Source organism: Episyrphus balteatus, chromosome 3 (genome assembly GCF_945859705.1).
Source record: "Episyrphus balteatus chromosome 3, idEpiBalt1.1, whole genome shotgun sequence".
NCBI classification, from domain to species: Eukaryota; Metazoa; Arthropoda; class Insecta; order Diptera; family Syrphidae; genus Episyrphus; species Episyrphus balteatus.
Window position 1 is genome coordinate 42,793,989 of NC_079136.1, and position 27,711 is coordinate 42,821,699.

The following is a 27,711-nucleotide window of genomic DNA, read 5'->3' on the forward strand; positions in this document are numbered from 1 at the left end:
AAAATTTTTTTCAAAAAAAAGTTTGAGATCTCAAGCAAGGATCTAAATTTTCGAATTTGGAAATTGCTTTACAAAATTTAAAAACAACCTGTGAAATTCTATGGTTATGATATGACAAACAAAAACTTGATAAATGAATCACGATACAAAATGGAAGTAGACATAATATTATGCGTAATAAGTATATTCATACTACCCCACCAAATTGATTTCGATTGAGAACAATATAAAACAAACCCTTGAATTTCTCCCTGTAAAATTGTTAGTCATCGGTACTTAAAATGTTTTTATCATCAAAATATGTACCTATTGATAACACATAGATATTAATTGCAATAGGGTATCTTCCTATATTAATTTTATTGTTTCAACATTGATTTTCAAACCATAACACACAATATTACAAACCGTTTTTTTATATAAGTGTAAAATTTGTAACACGCCTGTTAGTTCCTTTTAAAATTTGAATGTTAACGTTTGACTTAATTTTTTGTATTACAAAAGTTAGTGTTTTCTTAATACATTATTTTCAATAAATTTAAAACCAATATTTTTCTTTCAAATTTAAAATGTAAGTAAAAATTATTTAATTACACGCATAAGTTTGAAATTTAGATGTTTATTAATTCGAGTAACATAGGTTACGTATACACCGTGTTGTCCCTAATTATTTAAAAATCTTAAAACTAAATCAAACAAAATTAGAATTTATTGTATATTGTATTAGCAAAAGGCATATGAATAAAAGGGTTCAGTTTTTGGGAATGTTACGGAAGTTTTACATACCGTTTTTTAATCAGTGCAACAAGCTCTACAAAAAAGGTCTCAGCCCCTTTTTTGTCTCACAGTATTATTGTTAAGTTCTGTATGTTATATGGCTTTTATATGACTTATTCAGCTCTATTCTGCTATTTGATTCACGTGAATCGAAGGATTCCCTTTCTTAATCATGTTAAATTGGCTTTGAAAAACTTCTAACTTTCGATAGCAAAGTGTTGTTCCCGTCTGTTTTCGAAACTGTAAAGAAAAAAAAATTTTAACCACCTTTTAAACACTTTTTATTTTAGACTTTCACGTGAATCGAATAGCAGAATAGGGCTGATTGTTAGTAGTATCATAAAACTTAGAAGAGTTCATATTTTTTCTATTTAAATTTCTGGATTTTCGGCTTACGGAATTTGTTCTTGAGTTTTAACGGTTCTTATGTTTTTAGGTGTTGTTTTTTTAATCAGCTTCATTTTTTTTTTAATTTCTACTGATTTTTAAATTTTAAGTTTTATTCAAATAAGAATTAATAACAGTTTAAACTTGTCTAGGTAAACCCTGGCTGACAATTTAGATTTAGCTGATCCCGGCTGAAAACAAATAGACATCTGTGCCCAAACGCAAAAAAACATGCTGATGTCTATTTAAAAGCATTTTTCCAAAGAGAAATTATTTATTTATAGTTTATGGAAAAACTTAAATTTCAATTTATTCTTGCAACATTGTCATACCTCAAGGGATAAAACACAAAGGTATCGTTGAAAGTCAGCATATACGAGTATGAAAATGGATTTAAATAAATGCTCATCTCTCAATTTTTTTTTTAACTTCAACACACCCCACTGTGGGCTAGAACGCTATTTTAGCTGGAATTAATTAAAAATGTCAACTTCTTCCAAAATTGATAATTTTGGTCTCATTCGATAGATAAATGGACTAGTTATAATTTCTCATTAAAAGTTGAGGTCAAAACATTCATTGGCTACCTAAAAAACACAGTCGAAAGCAATTTTTCGAAAAAAAAGGCCACTTTTTCCTCTGGTATTCGTTTTGCTAGTTTATCAATGAGTAATGTATCTTAATATAGTATTTGCTAATAAATTGTTATTATATTGAACTTTTGTGTATAAATTTTAAAGTAAAGTATGTTACTAGCACCGATTTCATATAAAACGAATGTTCCTAAGCTTTAAAAAAAAAGGCACGCGTAGGCACACTCTAGAAATAATTTTAAAAAGTAGCTAGCCTATATGGCTTTATGTCTTATATAAAACTATGTCCTACAAGAGCAAACTTTTTTCGCTGTAACTCCGAAAGTATAGGGAGCAAAATGTTCAGAAAAACTACTTACGATGAAAAGAAAACGAGTTGAATGTTTTCAAATAACGATTTTGTTATTTCCATTAACATTTTATATTCCATAATAAGCAAAAACAACTTTTGTTCGCTTCAATGATACCATTTTCGAATTTGATGCGTTTAAACTTCAAAGAACCCATTTTTTTGTTGTAAATTTGAAAACCTCATTTTACATAATAACTCGCTTATTTTTGGTGTTGTTCTTACCATTAATATCTGTTGTGCCATAAAATTATCATAGTTATATCATTCGACACCATTTTAATGTTTTAAATTGCAATTTTAGACGATTTCGTAAATTTCTATAATTAATTCCAGCTAAAATAGCGTTCTAGCCCACAGGCACCCTCTTGGTTTATTAATTAATAAAAATCAATAGAAAAACAAAAAAACAACAAGTAGAAAATATAATAAAATGAAATGGACAGCTTATTGTCACTATCGATGATGGCCTGGTGGGAAGAGTTGCCGGTTGGAAATCAATGGATCGTAGGTTCAAGTCCTGCAAAAATTATAATTTTTATATTCTTATACAGGGTGATTCAGGAGTAATGTGCCAAAAAGCTAGAGCATGTAGGTTAGGTCGAGACAAGAAAAAAATCGTATGGGAGGGGGGGGTCTATTCCCCCTCGTTTAGCGGGGAGGGGCAATTTAAGAAAAAATTGACTTTTTGAAAAAAAAATTATTAAAAATCAACGGTTATACTTACAATAACGTGCTACACCTTTTTGTAAAGCCAAAACCCTAGTCTTTTTTAAACATGTTAAACAAAGCCATTTTATGGCACAGTTTTTGAAAAATTAATTTTTAAAATCAAAATTTTGAAAAAAAAAATTGAAAAAAAAAATTTCTAAGTAATTTTTTTCAAAATTTCATGTAATTAAGTACTAATTTTGTTTTTAAAATTCGATGCTTTTATTCATTTTTAAACAAAAACAGAAAACCAGATTGAAAAATATCTGTGATTTTCGAGAAATTAACAAAAAACCAAAACTACTTTTTTCTAAAAAACCTCTTTATTTTTGTTTTTACATGGCTGGACTTATTAATAAATTAATTTATAAAACATTAACCATTCGTCAACTATTTTTTAAACATTCAGACTTAAGTAAGGATACATTAAAGTGATACCGTATTGGATTAACCCTGAATTGATCAACTTTTTTCATTGATAACACCTGAAAACTTACCTGAGCATTTTTCTTACTATGGCTGGGGTGCTCGCTCCCCGCTAAACGAGGGGGAATAGACCCCCCCCCCCTCTCATACGATTTTTTTCTTGTCTCGACCTAACCTACACGCTCTAGCTTTTTGGCACATTACTCCTGAATCACTCTGTATAATGTACTTTTTAATGCCGAAAGCAATAATGTGTGCTTTGAATGCATTGTCATTTACGTAGTTCTCATATTTATCTTCAAAAAATTTTGGTAAAAATGTATTTACGAAAAAGCATTATAATAATAAAAAAGTACAAAATACCAACTTATACTGACTAATATCATAATGACCTTTATTGTAAGTGTCGTTTGTCTATCAATACACAACTTTGGTCGATAGCCGATCATCGAAAATAAATTTTGGTAATGTGAATGTCTATTGTGATCAATATTTTTTGTTTTATCGTCACAATATTGACTGACATCAAGTTCATAATATCATAATAGCAAATATATTTGTCGAAAGAGATACACAGTACCAAAACAGATATTTATCGATTCGAATTAAACGACACTCGCAATAAGGGCCAATAACGATAACCAAGAATTTTTTTAAATAAAAAAAATTTTTAGGGCAAAGGAGAACCACAAATTTCACAGAGATGAGCTATAGTATTGTATAGGTAATGTTGAAAAACGACCGAGTAAAAATTTCCAACTGATGCAATTTCGGACACTAAAAAGAATATCTAAAAGAGGCCAAACACTTTTTACAGAAACCGTTGCAATTATGTTGACAAAAAAACTTCACATAATAACATACCTAATCTCAAAAAAAAAAAGTCAAAATTTGTATTTTTAACGTCAATATTTCAAAAACGAACAAAAATTGAATGTTTTTAATGTCGTTTTCGATTGGCTCTCCGGAAGCATTCGGAAGCATTCGGAAGCATTCAGAAGCCTTCTAAAACCGTTTTATTGGCATGATAATGACTGCTAGAACGCTTCTCAGAAAAAAAATTCTCTTCTCGATTTAAAATCAGAAGCACTAATACATGAACCCTAAAATCAGGGGCGTACACTCCCTTTGGGCAAGCGGGGCGGCGCCCCGGGGCCCCCGACTGACCCCAGGGCTCCAACTGGAGACAATGCAGAGAAGAAAACTGTTAGCATAAATTCAGCTACGAAGTAAATTAAAATGTATTTGAATCACTTCGGATACAAGGGAGACAAATTATATCATTTAGTGTAATGTATAATGTATTGGTACACAATACATAGTATTGAGAAAAAATTATAATTTTATCTTAGGGCCCCAACAAATATTACTTGAAAAATCTTTGCAACCACAAATATACATTAGGGGCCCCAAAAAAGCAAAAAATAACTTCAGGCCAGGGGCCCCAAAAGCCTTTTTCCTGAAATTTCCAGAAATATTAATTGTTGAAATAATTACCCAAGCATATAACTGTACTTCAAAACTATAAAAATTTATTGCATACATTTTTTACATTTATGAGTTTTTGGACCTTAAATATTATACCATATGTATTCCCCGGTGTTCATATTCTTTTTCTTGGAAGATCACTGAAAATATATAAACATTAAACATTGAAAGTAGCTCGAAAGAATGTCTATACTTACAATAAATATTTAAGAAAAGTACTAGTAACCAAAGATGTTTTGATATGGTCCGCCATTTGCCAATTGGTAAAGCTGATTGTTGATAAATTCTTGATGCCAACCTTGAAAGAATATTAAAAAATGAAAGTAAAAAGTCAAAAAATAAATTAGGATTAATGAAATAAGCTATAAAGGACAATGATTTAAACTTAAACATAGATTACTCACCTGATTTTTGTTGCGATTCTCGGTTCTGTAATCACTTCAATCACTATTTTTACAAATTTTATGTTTCTAAATTATATTTATTTTAACTTATTATATTTTCCGTAAAATATAAACGTTCTACAAGCGACGAAACGCGTATAGCAACTAACTTTTTTGATGCTATTTAGGAATGGAAAACGATTAACAAAGAACGGAAATAACGGATATTTCGGTTAAAATTTGGTACCACTCAACGAATTATTCGTATATTCTACGAATAATGCGTACAGGCACCCTACGAATAAATTTCTCTACGAATATTAGTATTTATGTAGTAAATAGTACGAATTTATTAGTAAATACTACGAATACAATGCAAGAAATTACGAATGCATTCGTACGAAGAATTTACGAATGTTATTAGTTATATGTACGCAATAATTCGTACAATGTACTAATAAAAGTTGTTTAATTTTTGTTTACGAATAAAATTAGTACATTGAACGAATAAATTCGTGGATAATACTACAGTTATTCGTAAAATTTCACTAATGCATTCGTAAATATTGCACTGCACGAATACTGCGTGTATTTTACGAATATGCGTACAATGCACGAATATTTTTCCTACGAATGCCATTCGTAGCTGTTTTACTAATAAATTTTTTGAGTGTAAGAGCCCAAAAATATTCATCAACTTTTCTGATGGCATGACAAATATTATTTGAGGATCCTCAAAAGCTATTACTTCAATGGTTCAAAACAATCAAATAGAAAATTAAATATCAATTCAGGGGCCCCAACATAAATACATCAGGGCCCAAAATAAAAACATTACGTTATTGGTGGCATTCCGAATATTACTTCAGAACAGAGGCCCCAATACCTATTAATTCTTGGCTCCAAAAAAATTATATTATATTTTAGGGGCCTCTAAGCACTTAATTTTGAGGCCCCAAAAATAATTTTTCAGGGGCCCCAAAATAAAATAAAATATGTCTGATGATGGAAAATCAAATACCTATGTATTTATTACTTCAGAACAGAGGCCCAAGAACTATCAATTCTAAGCTTCAAAATTTTTTATTTTAGGGGACTCTAAATATTTAATTTTTGGGGCCCCAAAGTTAATTTTTCAGGGGGCGTACAGTAAAAAAAAATTATGTTAGATGATGGAAAATCAAATATGTACATGTACATACAGTGCGGTTCACATGATTAGACGTACCAATTTTCGTTTACATAAATTTCATTTTTTTGTAGGTGTGTGCAAGAATAACCAAAAAAAATGTATTTATTAGAATGGTTATTTAGTTCTTAATAGAAAAACAAAAAGAAATAGTGGGTGAGTGGAAGTTAACGGTACTTTTTAGTCCTTCTTGTCCGTGATGTAAGAAAAAGGGCAGCTTTTTTCGGTTCACATGATTAGACGCACACCTTAAATTAGTTAGTTTGGCGAGATCTATTGCACTGATTTGATTACATTTGGAAGATTAAACATCAAGAAGTTATTTTTTAGTGATTTTCATTCAAAATCTGTTAAAAAAATTTCTGAGCGCGAAAGAATAAGGGATAAATGACGCGTTGGATTCCAAAGGTCTTTCCATTAGCCCCATTGCCAAAAAAATAGGATGAAGTGACTATTTCGAGAGAAATTATTTAAAAAACAGTGCCTCCTACGAAAAAAACTTCAAAGGAGGAACAATAGAAGCTTTAACACCCCAGGAAAAATGAAAATTTATGAAAAAAGCGTTGAAAACAGCTCTATCCCCGAGCAAAATTAAAGAAAAAGCTAGGCTAACGGGAAGAACATCAACTTTTCGGTGAATTTTTTTGAATGCTGAACAAATAGAGTGTCCGCAAGAAATCGATTTTCGAAATTTGGTCGGGGGAACCCCATAAAATGTTCCGCCTTTGCAGATTTTTAGATAGCCAAAATTTCAGCTCGATTGGATAAGTCTAAATGGTGCCGACACTCGCTCAAAGTATCAAAAATCTCTGTTTTTTCACTGTTTTTCGAAGAAAATTAGCTCTAGCTCCCAAACAGATCGGGTTATTTTCACTTTTTATATATTAAATGAAAGGTAGTGTTATTACACATAATTCAGATTCAAAATTTGTTTAGTTTTACAACAAAAAAAAAATATTGTCATCAATTTAAATTTTCAGTACTTACCTCAAAAAGAGCTGAAGTGCAAACTCGATTTAAAATGAAACTTTTTTTTTACTGTTTTATATATAATAATATATCTGGAAAACACTAACAATTCTTAAAACTTCTTTTAATCTTAAAACAAAAACGCAACAGAATTAATACTCACATTTTATTTTAAGTTAATTTATTTTATATACAAAGGAAAATTAGCAAAAAGCGAGAGTTTATCTTAATAAAATTATTGAACTACCAACGAAACGACTCGTGAAGCTTAAACTTCATAAAAAAACAACAAATATGTATTTTACAACTGCATTTTATTTTTTTTCTATAAAAAAAACGTAAATAAACAGAAAAATTATTTCTCTAAAATTTAATTTTTTTTCTATTAAAAGCTTAAATCCTGAAAATTCCATAACACTTCGTTGAATATCTTAAGATTTGTTTTAGTTTGTCACGACAATTGTCAACATTGAGTTAGCCCGATGTTAAAGCGCTCGCCTATCAATCCAGGCATAGCAGGTTCAACCCCCACTGGGTGCCGTTTTTGTTTTGTTTTTTTTTTTCAGTCAATTTTACTCTGTGCTTCTATAATTGATAAAATTATTATATATTATTATATATAATACGAGAAGCATTTCAATTAGATAGGTAACATCAATCTATAACATAGAAAGTTTTATTTTAAATCGAGTTTGCACTTCAGCTCTTTTTGAGGTAAGTACTGAAAATTTAAATTGATGACAATATTTTTTTTTTGTTGTAAAACTAAACAAATTTTGAATCTGAATTATGTGTAATAACACTACCTTTCATTTAATATATAAAAAGTGAAAATAACCCGATCTGTTTGGGAGCTAGAGCTAATTTTCTTCGAAAAACAGTGAAAAAACAGAGATTTTTGATACTTTGAGCGAGTGTCGGCACCATTTAGACTTATCCAATCGAGCTGAAATTTTGGCTATCTAAAAATCTGCAAAGGCGGAACATTTTATGGGGTTCCCCCGAAAAAAATTCGACAAAAATTTTTTTCTATGGGAGTTGCGGTCACTCTACTGAACATCCTAGATTAAAATTAAACTTAAGAAACTTTTTTTCGTAGGAGGCACTGTTTTTTAAATAATTTCTCTCGAAATAGTCACTTCATCCTATTTTTTTGGCAATGGGGCAAATGGAAAGACCTTTGGAATCCAACGCGTCGTTTATCCCTTATTCTTTCGCGCTCAGAACATTTTTTAACAGATTTTGAATGAAAATCACTAAAAAATAACTTCTTGATGTTTAATCTTCCAAATGTAATCAAATCAGTGCAATAGATCTCGCCAAACTAACTAATTTAAGGTGTGCGTCTAATCATGTGAACCGAAAAAAGCTGCCCTTTTTCTTACATCACGGACAAGAAGGACTAAAAAGTACCGTTAACTTCCACTCACCCACTATTTCTTTTTGTTTTTCTATTAAGAACTAAATAACCATTGTAATAAATACAATTTTTTGGTTATTCTTGCACACACAAAAAAAAAAATGAAATTTATGTAAACGAAAATTGGTGCGTCTAACCATGTGAACCGCACTGTATTACTTCAGAGCAGAGTCCCCAAGAACTGTTAATTCTAAGCTAAAAAAATTTGTATTTTAGGGGTTTCGAAACATTTAATTTTGGGTTTTTCAAAGTGCATTACGAACATATTAAAACATTAAAATAAACCTAAAAATAAATAAGCCATACAAAAGAAATGTATGGCGTATACGTACTTTTGTTTTTGTATCTAAGCGGCCCCCAAATATCAAAGGGGCCCCAAAATGTAGTCTTGCCCTGGGGCCCCGGCGACTTAATGTACGCCACTGCCTAAAATGTCAACAAAAAAAACTCAATCATTCTTTTTTTGTTGTCATTCAAAAATGTATTGTTTTCTGAATTTAAAATTAATTAAAAAATTTAAATAGGTACCTTAATGCAATGAAATGTTTTTTTTTTTTCATTTTCTTCTTCACCGTGTCGTCTCCAAATTTATAATTTTTTTAAAATTTTTTCGTTTAGAAGAAAAAAAATTAAATCAATATTTGACATTTTGAAATTTGAAATTTCACAAACACAAAAAAAAAACAGAATTGAGTGGAAGCGACTTGGCCTGTTCCATTCGATTTCAGAATGAGTGAATTCTTGAGTGAAACCAATCGAAAACGACATAAGATTGGGTTCAAAAAAAAAAAATAAAATGCACGACTGTATCGCACGAACTTGCTCTTAGAGTTCAAGTTGCTTAAATTTTTAAGACTTTTTATATAGAAACTTGGGAAATGTAGGCATATAAAAAAAAAAAAAATTAATTTTTCAAAAAAATAAAACAATATCTGAAATCAAATCGCCCCACAAAACAGGTATGCAGTTTTATTTGATATATTAAGGTGCATTTTTAGAAAAAAAATTTTCAAAATCGTTAGAGCCGTTTTTTAAAAAACTAATTTTTCTTAAATAATTTTTTGAAAAAAAAGTTTAAAAATAAAATTGGTATGCCATTTTTTAGAAATAACTAATCAACATCTAAAAACAAAATTTCAAAAAAATTCAATGTCCCGTTTTCGAAAATTTGATTTTTCAAAAAAAAATTTTCAAAATTTTTTTTAAAATCCAAAAATTATTTTTTTCAAAATTTTATTTTTGGCTTATATTTATATTATATAAATGCTTTTGTATAAAAAATTTCGTTGAAATACAATAAGCAGTTTGGCAGAAAATCAGATTTGAAAAAAGCGGTCCTATGGCAGGTACCGTTAATAATGATTTTTCAAAAAAAAATTCTTGATCAAAAGATAGACCTTATTTAAAAACTAACATTTGAATTTTTTTAACAAAATCGTTGGAGACGTTTTCGAGAAATTAAACTTTTCCGAAATTTTTATATGGCAGGTACCGTTATTTTTGGTCCAAAAAAATTAATTCCAAAAACCCCTCTGGAGAGTCACCAAAAACTGCTACATAGCAAGTTTGAAGGCAATCGGTCCATCCGTTTAGGCTCTAGCTCCTTATACAGACAGACAGACTGACAGACTGACAGACTGACAGACTGACAGACTGACTGAATGTTATCTCAACTTTTTTTTTTTGTACGAATGCATAACTTGATATATAGTACCTATATCGCAAGTAAAAATCCTTTAGACAAGTATAGTTTAGCCTCACACAAAAAATTATTAAAGTTAAGAAAGTTTTTTTTTTAAGAACTTCTATCCTGGGTTTTTCAGCCTTTGCTTTGATTTCAGTTTTACCTTCATTCCAAACCCCATTACAGCTTATAAACAAAGTGTTATACAAACAAAATGGACAAAACATCCGACGAAACAGAAAATTTCCACATATAACTGCTTTCACACGATGACTTTATTTGATGAAAAACTATCATTCATCTCATTCAAACTCATTGTGATTTTCAAAAAAACCATGACTTCTGAAAATAAGTTAAGATTAATGCTAAATCAAAAGACAGTTATTAAAAGCGAATGTATAAATGTGTAAAAAAAAAGTTGAATGTGAACTCTCCCTAATAAAAATAAAAAAACAAAGAATATTATAAAAACAATCAAAAATCAATTCAATATCTGACCCAAAAACTAAAAAAAACTCCAATGCAGTTACCCTAGTTTTTCAAAAATAAAATCTTACATTAATAATGCATTGATCAATTTTATAATTTAAAATGTCTACCATAACACCAACTGTCACTTTATAAAGCTAGGTCAATAATGTCTGTCAACAATAGCATTTCACTTGCTGCATTTACTTTGTGATCTAACTGTTTTTATTGGTCATAGCGGACTAGCTCAAGTTTATATGCATATGAAATGCACACCTTACGCATTAATGCACAATACCTACATTACAAAAACACGAGAAAAATATTCACAATTTTGAATAATTCAACCGACAACTCAAAAGTTCTCGTAAAAAAACTATGAGCAGACACCGCACCGCTAGAAAAAAAGTAGCATGCAGAGCTTATTTTCAAGCTCGTTTCGTTCATAAAATTCAAATTACATTTAACAACCGATTATAAAATTAAGATAAGAAAAAAAATAACGCCCACCTTGCTGTCTGAACAAAAAGGTTTTTTTTTTTTTTTATTTTTTTAATTAAAAAGGATGGCTGCGACATTGAAACCGGAAATAGAACAAAGTGTATAAATTTTGTTTTGGTTTTTTTGAATTTTTAAATCTGGGAATTGACAATTCTCTACATATTCGAGTTAAGTTTTGATTTTTTTTTTTTATTGAATTGAAATCCCAACTTGTTGTTGGAAAACAATTATTCGAGATGATGGGGGTACCTACATTTATTTATCACATTCGAATGCATCAGATTTATTCAAAATTTAAGATTCCTCTTTACGCAGGCTTACATTTATTTGCTCGTGTTGATTTGGTTTGAACTTGATGTTGGTATAACAATTTTGGCGCACTGCGCAGTTTTTACGCCATCAACTTATTTGAATTGTTAAAATTGTTGTGTCAATTTGATGACGGATACCTATATTTATAAGACAGTTGATCTTCTTTTTTATTTTTTCAATGAAATGATCAAGGTTAAAATTCATTCAATTTTTGTAGGTATAAATATATAGGAATCAAGTGCCTTATACTATATACACATGTATATCAATCTATAGAATATTTGTTTAAAATTATTTAAAATTTTATAAAATTATGTAACAAAAAAAAAAATAACAACATTTTTGTTTTATTCTTTTCTTGTTATTTTATTTATAGACAATACAGAAGATGCTTTATGAAAGAACAAACTCAAGTCAAGTTATTCAACGTTTTATAGAACCAATTGAAATGACAATGGATTCATTTGATATCTTTAATATCCTTTCTATAATTGGAATGATTTTAACCTGTGCAGTTTATTATTGGATATTTCACATTCCAATCGATTGGAAGAGGGTAAGTTTAAAGAATTTGGAAGAGTTTTGAAATTGTTTTCTAATGGAAAAGACAAAAAATAACCCAGCCCCAAAATATATTATAACAATCAATAATATTATAACATAAATAAACACAGTAAAATAAAAATTAAATTTAAAATGAATTATTGTTTAAAGGTATTCTATTTATTTGGTGCATAAGTAACAATAGCATTTCTTGTATCAAACTCTGAACTTTTTATTAGAGATGCCGCGAACATTGGTTTGGCCGAATACCGAATACCGAATATTCGGCCGCCGAATATTCGGCCAAGGACACTCAGAAAGAAACGTTGGTAATATCAAAAACTGTAGGTAACAAACAAATTTCAGCTGTATGGCTTATTGTTTAGTATTTTTCTCTGCCTCTTTTTTGCCATGAAACTAGTTCTTACTAAAGAAAAAATCAAAACAAAACCATCTGCAAAAAAATTTAACCTAATTTAACCAGGTCCCAGAGCCTATTAAATTTTTAACACGTAAACATTTTTTATTCACCTCAATAGTGTCAAAAATTTAACACGGTGTTAACTATTTAACGCAATTCACACACGGCCTTAGAGTCGCCATTTTACAAAATGGAGTAATAAGTTTTTGACGTTTAATCTGGCAAAGTCAAAAGCAACAACAATTTCCAAGACAAATTTGTTTACAATAACAATTTCAATGGGCAGCTGTCAAAAACTTAAGTAGCCATTTTTAAGTTTTGACAGTTCTCGATACAGAGTTTTTTCTAATGATCATACCTTCTCTTTTTGTACCATGGACCCATACAAGTGGTGGTCAACACATACAACAAAATTTCCAATTTTCACAACATTTGCTAAAGTCTACCTTTCGTCTCCTGGGACAAGTGTTTACAGTAAAAGACAATTTTCCGAAGGAGGAATAGTCTACGAAGATAAACATAATCGTTTACTACCAACAAATGCGGAACAAATAGTTTTCATTCACCACAACTGCCTTAGTAGTACTAAAATTACAATTTTTTAATAAAACACACATTTTGGTATAATGTCTTTTTTCTTCTCTAGAGCTGTAGGAAACCGTATGTATTCGTTACTTAAATGCGGGTATTCACTTCAGTAACGAGTAACGAAACGTTACTGCCCAAATAATTTCGTTACTCGTATGTTTCGTTACTAGTACTGAACAAGTAACGAAACATGCGAAACATACGAAACGTGCGAAACGTGCGAAACATACGAAAAATACGGAACATACTAGTAACGACGATACTCCAATTCCAATACCAATTTGGATTGGATATACGAAATGCGAAACGAAAACAAAATGGTACACTGCATTTGTCGTGTGCGCATTATTTCGCATCTCGTATCGGTTCGGTATCATCATTTATGTATTTTACCATTTTGTTGTTCTGTTTTTGTGTATGTATATCAAAACGGGTAAATAAGAATTCTGTTTCTTTCTCTTTCGTACCTGTTTTTTATGGACATGTGGGAGTGAGATATGTGAAAGTGTGTTTGAGTGTAGTGTAGATACATTCCAATTAGAATACCAATTTGGATAGGTATACGAAATGTGAAACAAAAACAAAATGGTACACTGCATCTGTTGGGGCGTAGCCGTACTTGTATTCTGTTTTCTCCTTTTGTAATTAATAAAAAGAATTTTTCTTTTCCTTTGTTTGATTTGTTTAATTTATTTTATTCCTTAGTTTGATTCAAACAAATAATTACAATTTTGGTTTTATTCGTGATTTTAAGTTTTTGTTTTTTTTTTTTTTTTTGATTTCAAGTAGGTACTACTTTCTTGCTTGTGTGTGGTGAGGTGGTGTCTGACATGAGTGACGACAACTTTGAATGAGAATATGGAATGAATTTTACTGAATGAAATGATTGAATGGTTTTTTATTTTAGGTTGGCTGCAATGACAATTTTTAAGTTTGGACCGGGAGGAAACGAAACATGGGCGTGTTCGGGAATGAGGATAATTTGCGTTCCGCAATTTTCCCTAAAACTGAGTACGCTTTTTACGTATTCGTTTGCGGTTCCCCTCGGTAGAACATTCTGAATTGAACAGCATTTATCGCATCTCGTATCGGTTCGATATCGGTATCATCACTTCATCACCACGACGCAACCAATCTGTTTATGGCCTTTGTGTTAATAGTTGATATTTAGCTTAAGAATGTACAAAAGTTTTTTGGTTTTTCGAAAAATTAGTTTATTATCGGTGCAAAATTTTCAACACAAAAAAAAGCAGAGAAAACGAGGTTTGAAAATCACTCTCAATAGAAAAAATAAATGAAAAATTGTTCGACATGGTTGTATTGAAGTGTTAATATTTCGAGATCTGCGCGTTGCACTTTTGAAATAAAGGTCTCTAAAGAATTGTGATAAGATTACTGAAAGAATATAAACAAAAAATTACTCAAGTTTTGTCTAAAAATTTGGAAAAAAATCAAAAAAGTTTCCACGTTTGATTAAAAAAAAAACGAAAAAAATTCAATATAGCTACCTTTAAACTCTTATTACATGAGAATGCCGCAACTAATTTTAATGTTTATGACCTTAAAATGTAGCTTAGATTATAGAAATTGTTTTTGGTTTTTTTCAAAAAAAAAATTTTTACACCCTTATACCAATGTACGAAACATACTTAAAATACCAAACATACCAAACGTATGAAAGACATGGAATATACGAAATGTACGAAACACACGAAGCATGCGAAAGTAACGAAAGTAACGAAACATGCGAAACACCCGAAACATACGAAATATGCGAAAAATGCGAAACATACGAAAGTAACGAGTAACGATATTATTGATGCGGGTACTAGTATCAAAAGTAACGTATACATGCGGGTACTCATTTTGTCGTTACTTTTACAGCCCTATTCTTCTCCATTTGGTATTCGGTATTCGGCCGAATAGTTAAACTATTCGGCCGAATACCGAATACCAGAAAAATAGGCCGAATACCGAATAGTGGCCGAATGTTCGCGGCATCTCTACTTTTTATGTTGCAAACGGTGTATCGAATGGCTTAACTATTTCATCAGTTATGGAATTAGAGGTAACGTTTAGAAGGTCACTATGGCATATGTGGAACTTTTTTTTAAATTTTTACTTGCATAGAGCAAGTTTAGGATTCGAAAAAAACATCGAAATCGGGAGGGAAACAGAATAAGAAATATTACGGTCTGTCTTTTTGCTGCAGTATCAATCGAAGTGATTTAATTCAAACTTCGTACATTTTTGGTGGTTGTCTATGCCTAGTCTAGAAGGAAAATTGAATTTTTTTAAAGACTTCAAATTAAAGATACTTGCCATACCACAAAAATTTATTTTTCTCAAAAATACAAGCCATTGTCATACAACCGTTTTCTTCAATTTCAACAATAATATTTGTGCAAAAAAATCTAGGAACTTTAATTAAAAATGGTTTTTCAAAAACAATTTTTTGAAATTTTTTCAATAAATTACCAATTTTTTCTAAAAATTAATGATTTTCTAAACTTTGGTTCTTATTTTCGGTTTATATTAATATTTTTCAAATAAAAAACAATTTTTAAAAATCCGCTCTAACGATTTAAAAAAAAAAAAAACTAGATCGTCTTAATGCACACCTCTTTACTTATGTAGTTAGACCCCTTTATTTTAATTTAAAATTCTAAACATCAACAGTTTTAGAATCAAAAATAACAAATAAACAAAATTTAACAATTCCTCAATGTCCTCAAAACTGATAGTAAGATATTTAATTTTTTTTTTAAGAATGAAAAACAAGAAAAAGAATTTTAATTTAATTTAATACTAAGTATTGAATTACTAAGCGCATATTATGAAAATTTGGAGTCGTCAGTCCGTTGATTCTACGAATTAAGTTTTGAAGTTCTTATTGTAAATTATTCTTTGAATCTTCTTTAACTGCAAATTTCCTCTGATCAAGATTGCTTGGAGGTGGATTTCGGTCACAAACGCATCACTTCAGCATTTCCCAGGCAGGTTCAATCGAATTCAAGTCCAGATTTTCGGATGATCAATCCAAAGTTGGTATATCGAGGTCTTGAAGATATACTGAAGCTACAATTACACTGGTCAACAAAATTTAACTTTTGTTAAATTGAATCCGAATCTGAAGTCAGAAAAATTTGATTGGCCTCCGTTTTTGAAATATTACCGTTATTAAATGCTAAAAAACGTCATTTTGGCTGTTTTCGAGGTTCTGTTTTAATGTGGGGTAATTCATTACAAACAAATTTGTAAAGGTGATTATAAGAACAGATATTCTTCTTTCAAAAACTGTTTAAATCTTTCCGATATCTCTTTTATTGCTCGAGATATCTTAAGTTTCAGTTAATAAGCTAAAGAGAAACTAAATTTAATCTAAAGTTTAAGTCACTGGTCACAGAATTTTTGTGACAAGAACCAAAATATACTTTTCTAGTAGTTTTCGGGGTGCTTAACTCGAATCCGCAATCAGAAAAATTCTATTAGCCTTCGTTCTTGAAATATAACCGTTATAACCGTTACCGTTTTGCATTTTATAACGGTAATATTTCAAAAACGAAAGCTAACAGAATTTTTCTGATTGCGGATTCGAGTTTAGCACCCCGAAAACTACTAGAAAAGTATATTTTGGTTCTTGTGGCAAAAAAATTTTGATTTGGTTGGCCAGTGTTGTTTCTGATTCTAAGACCGCTACTTAAATTTTAAATATCTCGGGCATTAAAAGAGATATCGGAAAGATTTAAACAGTTTTTGAAAGAAGAATATCTGTTCTTATAATCACCTTTACAAATTTGTTTGTAATGAATTGCCCCACATTAAAACAGAACCTCGAAAACAGCCAAAATGACGTTTTTTAGCATTTTATAACGGTAATATTTCAAAAACGGAGGCCAATATCATTTCTGACTTCAGATTCGAGTTCAGCACATCAAAAACTACTAGAAAAGTATATTTTGGTTCTTGTGGCAAAAACCTTGTTGACCAGTGTTATCGGACTTGAACCCGATTGAAAACTTGTGAGCCATCTTTAAGTGACAGGTAGAGAAGAAAAAGCACACTTCAGCAACTAACTCACTTGTAGCTTTGAAAAATGACTAGGAGCATATTCCTAGTTCTATTTTATTTAATTTGGCCGAGTCCAAGCTTCGTTGATGCCGAGCAGTTTTCGAAAACAAAGGTTTCTGAACAAAATATATCCTTTAAACATTAACATTAAAAAATCCGGTTTGTTTTTCACAGCCGGAATTCTGACTTCCCTTCATTTTTCAATTTTTTAAATTTTTTATTTATTTTACTTTGTGTTCAAATTCCTTAACTGATATATTAACAATCTAGTAAAAATATTTAAACAATATTTTGTACCAGTTTTGTGTTATAAAATTTCAATTGATGAAAATGACAAAAAAAAATCCGGAATGTTTTTAGCAGCACTGTATGTAATCACCGCCTTCACAAAATCAAACTGTTCAAAATTAACCAAAACTCATGACCATTTAAAAGGTCAGAGAAAGACAAGATAATAGCTGAAAAATCAGGTTTTGGGATAAAAAAAAAGTTACACATACGCCATAGTGACCCTCTAAATTACGTCTTTATAATTAACTATTCACTAACTGCTAAAATAATAGAACTGACCTACTCATTATGTACCTTAATATGTACCTATCGATACCTTCCCGTACCCAAGACATTTTTTTTCGAAAATGACAAACAAAAATTCAGAAACAATTGTTTTTTTTTTTTATTTCAGCGCCTCGAAGATGTCAGTTATGATCTCGCACTTGGTCGCGATCGAAATATGAAAGCCAAACAGAAACGAGACACTATCAATCGTATGCGACGTCTACGAAAGATTGGCATTAACGACCTCCCTCCACCCTATCCGAATGGCTGGTATTGCATTGCTGAATCGCCGGCAGTGAAAAAAGAAGAAGCCATTAGCGTGGCATGTTTGGGTGAACAATTTGTTGTTTTTCGTACCGCAACAAACGAAGTCCACGTTCTCGATGCGTATTGTCCACATTTAGGGGCAAATCTTGGCATTGGAGGGAAAGTAATAGGTGATAGCATTGAATGTCCTTTTCATCAATGGGCATTCCGTGGTACTGATGGCAAATGTGTTAATGTCCCATATAGTTCTTGTGGTGCTCCAGCAGCATCTAAAGTTCGTCGTTGGATTTCGAAAGAAATGCATGAAATGATATTTATTTGGTATCACATCGATAGTGAAGAACCATGGGAATTGCCTGAAATTGAACAAGTCGAGAACAAAGAATATGTTTATCAAGGAAGGAATGAATTTATAGTCAGTTGTCATATTCAAGAGATTCCAGAGAATGGTGCCGATTTGGCACATTTCACTGCCATACACAATCCAAGTGTTTTGGCTGGAAGTAGTCCAAAGGATAATCCTTTGGCTGTACTTGGAACACATCGATGGGATGCAACGTAAGTTACAACAACAAAATTGAGCTCAGTTCTTGATTTGACATAATTACATCCTTTTTACAGTTGGAAAGGATCAAAAACCGAAAGCAAGCATATTTCCACTCTCTCTCTCAATCATCTCTTGGAAATCTACCCAAAGGTTCAATTTTGTCAAGTGGATGTTGTTGGAGTTCAGGTAATTTGTTTGTGGATCCTATGTGGATTGTAAATTTAATTTTGAATATTTTTTTGTATTTTTTTTCTCACAGATCGGACCCGCCTATGTTCAACTTCATATGAAAAGCATCTTTGGTAAATTTGTAGCCGTTCAGACAGTTACGCCACTCGAGCCACTTGTCCAGAAGGTCATCCATCGGTTCTATGGTCCAAGGCTAATGTCACCATTTATGAAATTCATTGTGATAGCAGAGAGTATCATGGTAAGAAAATTATTATTTGTGGATCGTAGACTTTTTGTAAATGGAATTTAGAAATATAGAATCCACGTTTAAAAAAGATGGTGGATTGTATTTGAATTCCCCCGCTAAGGAGTCCAATCTTCATTTAGAATGAATTTTTAACAATTTCCCCCTCTCTTTTAATTCAGGTTGAACGAGATATAAACATGTGGAACCACAAGACATATCGCAGCAAGCCACACTTGGTGAAGGAAGATCATTCAATAAAATCATTCCGCAATTGGTATAGTCAATTTTACTCGGATAATAGTAAATCCTTTGCCCATGCTCAGGAGAATTTAGATTGGTGAAAGACAAACAAGAAGAGTTCAAACTCTTCTTCCACATAATTTCCTTAAAAAATTCAAGCTTATTTTTGTTTAGACTGTTAGTTGGTAGTTAGTTTTTAAGACCAAGGTATTAAGTAGATTTATAAAAATAAAAATTTTAAAAAAATTCTATTTTGTTGATTCAGAATGTTACAATTGGATAAATACAAATTTTAAATTGGTTGTGTTTCTCTTTTTAACCATTCCAGGGTTAGGGTGTCATTTTCTTTTTCCAAAATTGGAGATAATGTTTCCAGAACTTGTTGATGGTAGTCATTCAAGAGCTTTATTTCCACCGATGTAAGAAGTTCTTTTTTAATCATTTTGGTTTGTTTGGGACACATTGTGATTGTTTTGAATGTAAGAGCACCACGTCCAGCAAAATCGTATTTAGCTATAGCGGGAACAATTTGAACAATATCTTCAATGCGAATACCAAATTCACCATCTTTATAAAAGCCAGGTTCTGTGGATATAGAAATAAAATGAGTATATTATTTTTATAAGGTCACAAATATTACTTACCATTGGAAATAAACATGTTTTCTTGAAGACCTGGATCATCGGCCATAATACGAATGCCAACACCCATAGGACCTTCATGTACATTGAGGAAATGCCCAACACCATGACCGGTTCCATGGCCGTAATCTAGGCCAACATCCCAGAGTGCTTTTCGTGCCAAAGTATCCAGTACTTGACCCTATGACAAAAGGAAATATAAAAAAATTATATGTAGAATGATTACAATTTTCTGACCGTAAGATGACCAGTCGAAATTTTAAATTTTAAGAGGTGTAAAGGTTTATTAAAGGACTATCATGGTAGTGCCTAGAAGTTTGATTTGACTGTATGGCATCAAACATGATAAGATTCGTTTCGCACTTAATAGCTGCGTTCCTTTGGAAATATTTATCTACTTTTTAGTACTTAAAGCTGCTTTGAACTACTTTTTCAGTATAGCAAAGTAGATCAAAGTAGTTTTAAGTACTAAAAAGTAGATAAATATTTCCAAAGGAACGCAGCTAATAACAATTCTGATTTAAATAAAGAAGAGTAAATTGATGCCGGATCTAAACATGAAATTGAAATAAGAGGTACACATTCTCAAACAATATTTAAATTTCAAATTGTAGCCTTAATTTTTTTAATGGGGTCAAAAAATTTATTTGGAAGAATCGCAGTATGGAATCACAGTTTTGCATTATCTTAAGCCAGTTTTGCTTTATCTCAAGCCAAGTAAGAGACTTGCACATATGGTCTTACGTTGAATGAATTCGTCGAAGTTTGAGCCACCAGCCTCTCACATAGTGGAAGATGGTTGAAATTCACCATCTTAACACGCCACCACTGGCAATAATATGCTCAATAATTCTAATACAACTATAAGGCCTTAACATCAAGCAACGGCAATAAGGACATGATTGATATTCACAGAAACCTTTTTTTAGGTTCCAGGAAGCAGAACGAAAACTGAAGTCTAATACAGTTGTTTTCCACGTAGGCAGCTGCTGCCTTGGACAAGAAAAATGGTATCAAAACGACGAGAAATCAGCTCTAATTGGGTTTTCTGAGCAGGTGTCCTAGAAGCCGCTATTTTTATGTTCTATTTACCCAGTGTCTTAATTCTCATTTTATTATTAAAATTATATAATATAATTTTTGGCTTGCTAGTGCAAATACATAATAAAATCAAAATAATAAATGTATAGATTAACATATCATTCGTTCAACTTAACTTAGAACCCTATCTTCAATTTATACACTCTTTTGCTCGGTATCATTGAGAACAAATTTAATATAAGGCAATATTTTATAGTAAAATAATAATTTATGTTCTTATTCTATTTCTTCCTTACCTTAACTTTCTTTGGAAATATAGTTGAACCCAATGTAAGTTGACCTTTCAAAACTCTTGTATATGTTTCCATTTGAAAATCAGTTGGTTCTCCCAGATGTAATGTTCGAGTAACATCTGTTGTTCCATCTCTATAAAAAAAAATTCATTAAAATGTCTTCCCTATTAACAAACAAATATATCAATTTAATACTTGTATTGTGCACCAGAATCACACAAATATATTTCTTTATCATTAATTGGTCTATTAGTTTCTTCTGCTGGATGATAGTGTATAACCGAACCATTTGGTCCTGATGAACTAATAGTTGGAAAACTCAAACCCATATAATGTTCCTTTTTCCTATAAAACATAAAAAAATGTTATTCCAAATTGTTTATAAAGTCAATCTTTGACCTACGATCTTAATTCCTCTAATTTATCAGCTCCTGATATCTCATCTACCGCTTGTCCATCTTGAATCATTTTCTCCAACCAAGCAAAATACTGACATAATGCAACTCCATCTCTCACATGACTATTAATGAATCCTTCAATTTCTGTAGAATTTTTGATTGCTTTCATGATAGCAATTGGAGTGATTTCTTGGTGTCTTTTAGGTTTTGGAATCAAGGCAGTTAAAAAGTAACTAGAACTCATTGCAATCCAAATCTTCTCCGCCGACTTTTCAATCTAAAAACAAAAAAATTAATCCTCTATTTCTTAACCAAGCAATTGAAACAACAAACAATTTCAAGTAAACGCCCTTTAATTGATTCATAAGGCTCAATAACGATATCCACTTTGTTGTCATTCAAATGTTCCCTCCAATTGGTTGGCAATTTGGATTCATTGATAAACAAATGGAGTTTATCGTGAGTGATGATAAGATAGGAGAAAAACACCGGATTATAATCGATGTCAGACCCACGGAGATTAAGGAACCCTGATAAGGATAAGAAGTAGGTTGAAATGAAGATAATTATATCAAAGAACTTACAAGCTATCTCATCCAGAGCACTAACAACCAAGGCATCTGCTTTCTTCTCTTTCATTTGTGACTTTACTTCGTTCCATTTGGAAGCAATGGTTACTCCAGCGAATTTCAAGTCCAAAGTGATGACGGGATTTGTGGGACCAGATGGTTGATTATCCCAAACTGCATCGATGAGGTTATTTTCAATTGGAACCAAGGCACATTCTAAAGAAACAAGGATAAGGAAATAAGAAGAGAAAAGAAATTCTATTCGATTTAGTACCATTTCCGTTGAGCTCTTTCTGGATTGGCTTCCAGAGCCGATAAGAAAGGAGCTTGGGATCAACTCCGACAGTGCATCCTTTTTCCAAATTCTTGGCTAACCATGATCCAATTGATGGAGTAGCTGGTAAACCTAGAAAATAGAATTGGATGAAAACTGTATCGATTTCTTTAAAAATAAAAAACAGGGCAGCCATTTGGGTCCTATCTTTTTTATTCTGTTTATTAACGACCTACCATCCATGTTAAAATACTAAAAGTGTCTCATTTATGCCGACACAATGTGACTATCTTTAACACAGTTTCAAATACTAGTGATTGTGAAGAACTCCCATGTTTTTGAATGGTGTACTCGTAACTGTTTAAGTCTTAACATTGATAAATTATAAAGCTTGGGTGAATTAATCCTTATGATCTTTGAGACTCTTTGACCTACCCAGTCTTGAGAACAGACGTTCATATTTATGTTTTGTATTCATTGTTAAATTAATCAACGGCAACATTTTGCACCTTCTGTCTCGTATTAACATACTAGATAGTATACATTTTTTAAACTGTCGTACTAATTTTTAACAATTTTCACCTCTAAATAAATTTTTTTTTAAATTTTTAACTTACATAATAACAATTATTATAATTTTTTTGATAAAGAAATAACAAATAATTGTAAAGGAGAATGGGCAAAATTTTATGGATTGTGGACGTTATGAATTTGTGCCCATGATTATGTAAATGGACTAAGTCACTTTTTGTAGTGTTTAAAGAAAAACTTACTTAGTAATTTTCTTATAACGATTTAGTTGTAAGCAATAAAGAAGTTTATTTACTGCAATTTCGCTTTAAAATAAACTTAACTCCCTAGATAATAATCATTTTTATGCTAGATTTAATCGTTATTTTAGGAGTGACTTAGTCCACTTCATAATGAAGGGCACATTTTATGACGTGTTTAAGTCTTACATATCGTTGGTCCAAAGGAAAAACTCACTAACTACATACGATTTAAATAGCAGTGAGTTTTTCTTTTGGACCGACGATATTTTTTGCAAAAGTTTTATCCTTGTGACGTATTTAACACTTTTTTATGTAGATTGGCATAATGTTGTAACTTGAATGTGTTTAAAGTGCTCTGTCATTTTTTTTTTGAGCCTGAGGACCTTAATCTTGAATATGCAACCAATAGAACCCAAACTAAAGGCTTTTTAAAACAATAATTTCTAGTCAATTTTGAGAACTTTGTTATTCAATTATTTGTTAGTTTGAATCATTTGAATCGTTTGAAAACTATCCGAACTAAATCTCGAAGTTGTTGGTTTAAAAACCTTAATGTCTTAAGGCTCAGGGAAAATGAAAATAAAAATATAATTCTTTTTTGCATTCACACTCTGAACTGAACGATGCATTAACAATACTAATATTGCAATATCTCACATTCTTAATGCAATGAAGCCAAACCTCCATAGCAAAAGTTTTTCCTAAGTTATAGTTCTTTAATTTGATACCCATTTCATTAATGACCGCCGAACGCCCAAGATGCCCATTCTCCTTTAAATTACATTTTTTTTTACTTGCGATATATGTACAGCCATGGACAGAGAAATAGCACACTATTGAAAAAAATCATGCGAATCGAATTTTAGATATTAGGAATGCTTTTTATAAATTTTTTTCTTTTGGTATACTGTCGAAATAAAAATACCGTTATTTTCTATATATATTTGCACTAGCAATATAATGCTTTTTCTGTCTCTTTCGCTAGTGGACACAGAAATAGCACACATTTGTTTAACCGTTAAGTTTTTATTTCGCGTTCAAAAGTTGTAGACGAAAATGAATTCATTTTATTGCTACTATTTAATTAACAAGTATTTTTGAAAAAAAAATAGGCAGAACAAATTATTAAATTGCGAAAAAAGGGAGAATTACTTTTGATCTTCATAGTCAAGGGAAAAATCTTTCTCAATTAGCTTAAACTCTTAATTTTTCGAATAAATGATGGATAAAGCCATTTATTTAGAAAGAGCAAATAGAAATTTAAACTCTGAAATTAAATTGCGTTAACTTCTTCCCAGCAAAACTTCCATACGAGTGGATAGAGCGATCACAAAGAAACGCAAATATGGGCCTTTTAAGTCATCTCGCACGATTTTGTCCGAAGTTAATATAGAATTCGGCGAAAAAAGTGTCTAGCAGACTTTTAAGAAGGATACTTAATGATACTGAGTTGTACAGACAGGTAAGCAAGAAAAATCCAATGATATAAAAAGACACATGAAAGATCACCTAACATAAGCTAAAAAACATCAGAATAAAAACATGCAGTTTTGAATGAGAGTCTTTTGGAGTGATGAAATAAAGGTTAACCGCATTGGAACCGATGACAAAACATTTGTCCATCGCCTAAAATGTTAAAAGGACAAGCCAAAGTATTATCTCAAGACGATGAAACTAAGAGGATAGGATTTGATGGTCTGGGGCGCATTTTTCTGGCATCGTAAGGACCCATTGGTTAGGTGGATGGCAGATAAATTCTTTTGTCTTAATATTACATTAGAATACCGAGGAACCATATTTCTCGCCAGTTAATAAGATATTCATACATGACAATGACCCAAACATGCATCAGAAATAGTACAAGATAGGTTTTCGGGCGAAAAAATCGATGTTTGCACCTAGCCATCTCAAATTCACAATCTTAACCCCATAGAAAATTTATAAATTGATGTCAAGGTTACGCGTGGGAAAAGAAAATTCAAAAATTCAAACGATCTTTGGGCCAGAATCAAAGAAGCGTGCTACCGTACTCCACAAAGTGGATACCAGACGTTAGTTGAAAGTTTACCAAAGAGGTGCGAAGGAACTTTGAAAAACTGTGGTCTATTAACAAGTTACCAACTTAGTAGTATTAAATTTATTGGAAATTGTAAGAATTTTTGCTTAGAAATGATTATTTTTATGATTTTCGGAATGTGTGCTATTTCTTTGTCAACAAGAAAAAAGGGTATTCTCTACAAATTATAATTTTTAAAAATTAAATTGAAATAAAATAATTTATAATTATTAATTTTATGAATCCCTATAAGCTAATGCATGCCCTGATATAAAAATTATAATATATAAGTTAAAAGGTCCCAAATTAATCCAATTTTTGTAAGAAAAATCAAAAGTGTGCTATTTCTTTGTCCATAGCTGTATGTAGGTACTATAGGGCAAGTTTAGGATTCGTAAAAAAAATCGAACTCGAGATAACAATTTTACATGACATTACGATGATGGAGAATGCCAAAAAAGTGGGTCCGGCAATTCTGTCTGTCTGTCTGTCTGTCTGTCTGTCTGTCTGTAAGAACCTCGAGCTACAGCCTAAACTACTGAAGCGATTTTCTTCAAACTTGGTAGTTAACAGTTTTGGGTGATTCCCTAGAGGAGAAATTGAAGTGTTTTTTTTAGGACCAAAACTAACGGTACCTGTCATATAACGGAAACAAAAAAGTTGATTTATTTCAAAAACGACTCTAACGATTTTGATTAAAATTTTTCTGCTTACTGTTACAGATAAGAGCCTCCTTTGATAATGAGAAAAATATTTTTTGTACCGTTATTAACGGTACCTGCCATAGAACGGTTTTTTGGATTTATGAATTTCTCAAAAACGACGAAACAGATTTCGACCAAATTTTTTAATACAGAAACGTTTAAAAAATCATTATTTAAAAAAATTTTTAATTTTTCAAAAAACACATTTTTGGATTTTTAAAAAATATTTCAAAATTTTTTTTTGAAAAATCAATTTTTTGGAAACGAGTTGGTGAAAAATTTTGAAATTTTGTTTTTATGTGTAAATTAATTATTTATGCAAAATTGCATATCAACTTTTTTTTTGAAAAATGTTAGAAAATTTTTATATAGAAAAAATTATTTTTTTAAAAAACGGCTCTAACGATTTTCGAAAATTTTTTTCTAAAAATTCCTTTTTATACTAGAAATAAAATGGCATACTTAGTTTTTTGTAAAAGATCATTTAAAACGACATTTAATTATTTATAAAAACAGTTTTTATTTTGTTTGCACCACTAACGAAATTCCGTGAAAATATCAAATTTAAATCTTCCCTTATTTTGTTCAATGAAAAACTTTTACCATAAGAGCAAGTACGTGCGACCCCAGTCGTGCAATTTATTTCTATAGTCAATCAAAATCATAATATCCTAATTTTAAAAAATAATTCTTGTTAACTAGTAAATTAGTTATGTTAAATAAATAAAATAATTGTTCATATACATAAAATTGTTGGTAAAGGCTACATTGGCATCTTACCATCTTTCATTAGAGTCCAATTCGAGTCTAATTGTTTGCCAGCTTGTTGATAGTACCTGCCATCTGTCCACAACAGTGCCTTGTCATTAGTTATGATGGCTGTTCCAGCAGAACCATCGAATCCACTTACAAATGCACGACGTTCGTCTCTCTGACAAATATACTCGCTCTAAAAAAGCAGGAAACATTTGAAATACTTTTTCTCAAACCCAAATTCCTTCCCTTTACCTGATGAGCATCATCTGATGGAACAATATAAGCACTTATAGCTTGAACATCTTCAGCTGGATGTTGCATTAACTTCCTAAGTCGACCTAGAATTTGTGTAGTGTCTTTCATGGTTCGAGCGAAAAGATGATTTGCTGCCGCCAGTTTGTAGTTAACTAAAATAAACTGAAATTAAGTTGCTATCAGAGGAAACTATAATCGTGTCAAGATAGAGCTTAGATTTGTTATCAAAAATGCGAATAATATATATTTTTGTATTTTATTTATGAGAACCCATAACAAAAGTGATTAGACTCTGGTATCTGATAAGTCGATATGAGGGATTACCTGTGATTTAGATTAAATGTTTTATATACTGAAGTGAATTTTATTGAGTTTGATCAGCAATAAATAATGGTGAGGTGTAATTTATATGAAATTGTTTTTATTTTTCTGTGCAATCATCAACTTTATAAAAAAGTGAAATTTCTTTATTTTATTTGAACTGGATGTCAAAAAAAAAATAAACTTCAAAATCAGCTGTTTGGTTTTTCTTTCTATTGTTGCATGCGTCACCTAGTGGTGAGTAGTGATCAAGAGTATTGAAATATGACAAAGCACATTTTAAAATATATGTAAATCAAAAAATGTGTTCTGCTGCCATG

At 30.9% G+C, this 27,711-nt stretch overlaps 2 protein-coding genes across 6 annotated transcripts in view; one reads left to right on the plus strand and one right to left on the minus strand.

Annotated features, from left to right (window-relative positions):
• Positions 1-19,522, plus strand: part of LOC129915667 (cholesterol 7-desaturase nvd) — a 101,994-nt gene extending 82,472 nt beyond the window's left edge. For 4 of the 5 annotated variants that reach the window (XM_055995321.1, XM_055995323.1, XM_055995320.1 and 1 more), the window contains exons 2-6: positions 12,034-12,213; positions 17,966-18,663; positions 18,727-18,838; positions 18,912-19,082; positions 19,250-19,522. In XM_055995321.1, the coding sequence (XP_055851296.1) occupies positions 12,046-12,213; positions 17,966-18,663; positions 18,727-18,838; positions 18,912-19,082; positions 19,250-19,411 (1,311 nt within the window). In that variant the 5' untranslated portion in view covers positions 12,034-12,045 and the 3' untranslated portion in view covers positions 19,412-19,522. Of the gene's footprint in view, positions 1-481; positions 572-12,033; positions 12,214-17,965; positions 18,664-18,726; positions 18,839-18,911; positions 19,083-19,249 lie in introns of those variants that run through there. The other variant, XM_055995324.1, reaches the window with a different exon arrangement.
• Positions 19,523-19,539: 17 nt separating this feature from the next.
• LOC129915664 (xaa-Pro aminopeptidase ApepP) lies at positions 19,540-27,260 on the minus strand. The gene is made up of 10 exons (XM_055995317.1): positions 27,068-27,260; positions 26,840-27,008; positions 22,527-22,658; positions 22,268-22,468; positions 22,017-22,213; positions 21,689-21,960; positions 21,481-21,630; positions 21,289-21,418; positions 19,955-20,132; positions 19,540-19,895 (listed from the first exon to the last, which is right to left on the minus strand). The coding sequence occupies exons 1-10, from the start codon at positions 27,176-27,178 to the stop codon at positions 19,603-19,605; spliced, it is 1,833 nt and encodes a 610-aa protein (XP_055851292.1). The 5' UTR covers positions 27,179-27,260; the 3' UTR covers positions 19,540-19,602.
• Between the last annotated feature and the right edge of the window lie 451 nt (positions 27,261-27,711).